Source organism: Bison bison, unplaced genomic scaffold (genome assembly GCF_000754665.1).
Source record: "Bison bison bison isolate TAMUID 2011002044 unplaced genomic scaffold, Bison_UMD1.0 scf7180017864289, whole genome shotgun sequence".
NCBI classification, from domain to species: Eukaryota; Metazoa; Chordata; class Mammalia; order Artiodactyla; family Bovidae; genus Bison; species Bison bison.
Window position 1 is genome coordinate 2486581 of NW_011494861.1, and position 2477 is coordinate 2489057.

Here is a 2477-nt window from a genome sequence, read left to right on the forward strand (position 1 = left end):
AAGTGAAGGGAGGATGAAAGGGTCTGAGTCACAACTTAGGCAAAAAGCCAGGAGCCCAGCCGGGCTGTTAATGAGCAAAGTCCTCTCTCAAGCAGAGCATTACTGGACCCGAGAGCTCAGGGTGAGACAGGCGCTCCTGGTCACGGGGGATCATCACCACACATCCTGACAGACCAAGGTACGGAGGACATTTGGCTCAATTACTATGGCTCTTCCGGGACAGGAGGCCAATCCTGGCAGCTCCTTCGCCAAGTCTCAGGGCATTTAAATCCACTTAAAAGTGACCTGACAACACCCTCTAGTGGAAATTATAAATAAAACAAGGGCTGTGTGTCCAATTTACCTTCTGAGGCCAGAGTGGTTTCCGGAGTCCCCATAAAACGGAGTAAAATAAGTAAAATAACAAAAACAAAACATTTTCTTTAAGAACGTAATAATAAAAAAAAGGTGGGAGTGCACAAGCCATCTGTAGGCCCCTCGGTGCTGAATCACTTTCTCTCCTCAGATCCTGCCTTCAATGCATCCTAAGAAAGGGGGGCACACTGTATGTGGGGAGGCGGCCACTGGTCCCCTTAGAGTTTGGGCAGACTGCCTGCTGGTGCCAGGATGATGCCGAACACGTAGAAGAGGCCCAGCAGAAGGTTGAGCTTGGCAGTCTTCTGGGGCAGTTTGTTGAAGGTCTGGCTTCGGAACTGCCTCTCAAGGGAGAAGGCCATGGGGATGGTGAGCAGGGGCAGAGCCAGGCTGATGCTGCAGTGCACAGCCAGGATGCTGAAGGCCAGGTAGGGCAGGAAGAGCAGGGTGTTGTAGAGCACATAGGACAGCGTGGGACCGATGAGGATGGCGAGGGTGACGATGCCAGCCTCCCGGTCCGACTCCATGTCCCGGGTGTTGTTGGAATGGAGGATGGCCTCCGTGCTAAGGGCGAGGGGGATGGCGTAGAGCAGTGGGAAGACCGCCAGGGACCCCACCTGGACGGCGTAGGCGAACATCACAGCCAGCGGGCCGAACGTGATGAGGATGACGAGGTCCCCCAGAGCCAGGTACTTGAGTCCAATTCCTATGGCCAGAAAACCCAGAGAGTTGGTGTGAGATCAGGGCTGGAAACTGCGGGTCTGCTCTCCAGTGGAAAGGCCGGCTGCCTGTGGCTGGGCAGGGCATTTTCTTCTCGGACTGGGAGGCGGGGCAGTGGTTGTATTCCCCTCCCCTCCATAGCAAAATCCGAATTCTCCTCTGGTGATGGAGAGGGTCAGAAAAGACTAATCCTTTCACACCCAGTTCAGTCTGAGTCATCCCTGAGTATTCCTTCCTGCTGTCCCTCAACAAAAGGGCTTCCCAGGTGGGGCTAGTGGTAAAGAACACTCCCTTCCAAGGCAGGAGACATAAGAGACACAGGTTTGATCCCCAGGTGGGGAAGATCCCCTAGAGAAGGGCATGACAAACCACTCCAGTATTCTTGCCTGGAGAATCCCACGGACAGAGGAGCTTGGAGGGCTATAGTCCATGGGGTCAAAAAGAGTCAGATACGACTCAAGTGACTTTGCATCCACATCCCCCAACAAAGCTCTGACACAAAGAGCAGGGGCTTCCCAAACTAGTGGTTACCAGTTGGAGGGGGAGTGGAGGGGCAGAACAAGGGTGGGGGAAGGGGAGGGCCAAACTACTGGGTGTGAGACAGGCTCCGGGATGTATGGTACAATAACGTGAGCACAGCCCATATTTTATATAACTGTAAATGCAAAATAATCTTTACAAATTGTGTACATTACAAATTGGAAACGTTTTTGGAAAAAAAGAAGAGCAGGGAGTTCCTAGTCACACACAGTTCAATGGGGAGTCCATGAAGGCTTTCACAGGCCTTACAGTCCAGGGCTTGGCTTTCTTTCACCATCCACCAGCCCCCCCGTAAGACACTGCTCCTGTCAGGAACACCATGAGATTAGCCCCTCATGGAATATCCATCCCAGCTTCTTCCTTTTCGGCCACAACCTCTGGCAGCATCTTCTGGTTTTGAAAGCCCCCAGTTAACCTCAGCAAAATTTCAGGGTTCCCAAACTCCATACAGAGAAACTTTCACCCACATAATAAGGAAGACAGCTAAGAAGGTGAAGTTACAACTCTGCTTCCCCCATCTCTGGTTCCCGTGAAGTTAAAACGCTGAATGATCCCTCATTTTTCCTCCTGTGCTGCTGATTGACCTCAAATCCTGTCTTTCAAACCAGCCCAGTTTCTCCATCCCCAAAGCCACACTCCATCCTGCCTCACTCTATCCCCAAGTCCAAGTCAGGGTCATCTTATGCACTACACTCCCACCCCCAACCCACCGCAACATTCAGCTGGTCCCTCAGCTTCGGGTCTCATAACTGCCTCCCCTCCTTCATCCCGAATTGAATCTCCACACTGCAGCCAGACTTTGTTGTTTAGTCGCTAAGTTGTGTCCAACTCTTTGTGACCCCATGGGCTGTAGCCCACCAGGC

General features: G+C 52.4%; 1 protein-coding gene across 1 annotated transcript in view; it reads right to left on the reverse strand.

Moving 5' to 3' along the window:
- Positions 1-6: 6 nt before the first annotated feature.
- The window catches only part of UBIAD1 (UbiA prenyltransferase domain containing 1), an 11059-nt gene continuing 8588 nt past the window's right edge, over positions 7-2477 (reverse strand). The window contains exon 2 of the mRNA XM_010849894.1: positions 7-1060. Within this exon, the coding sequence (XP_010848196.1) occupies positions 573-1060 (488 nt within the window). The 3' untranslated portion in view covers positions 7-572. The remainder of the gene's footprint in view (positions 1061-2477) is intronic.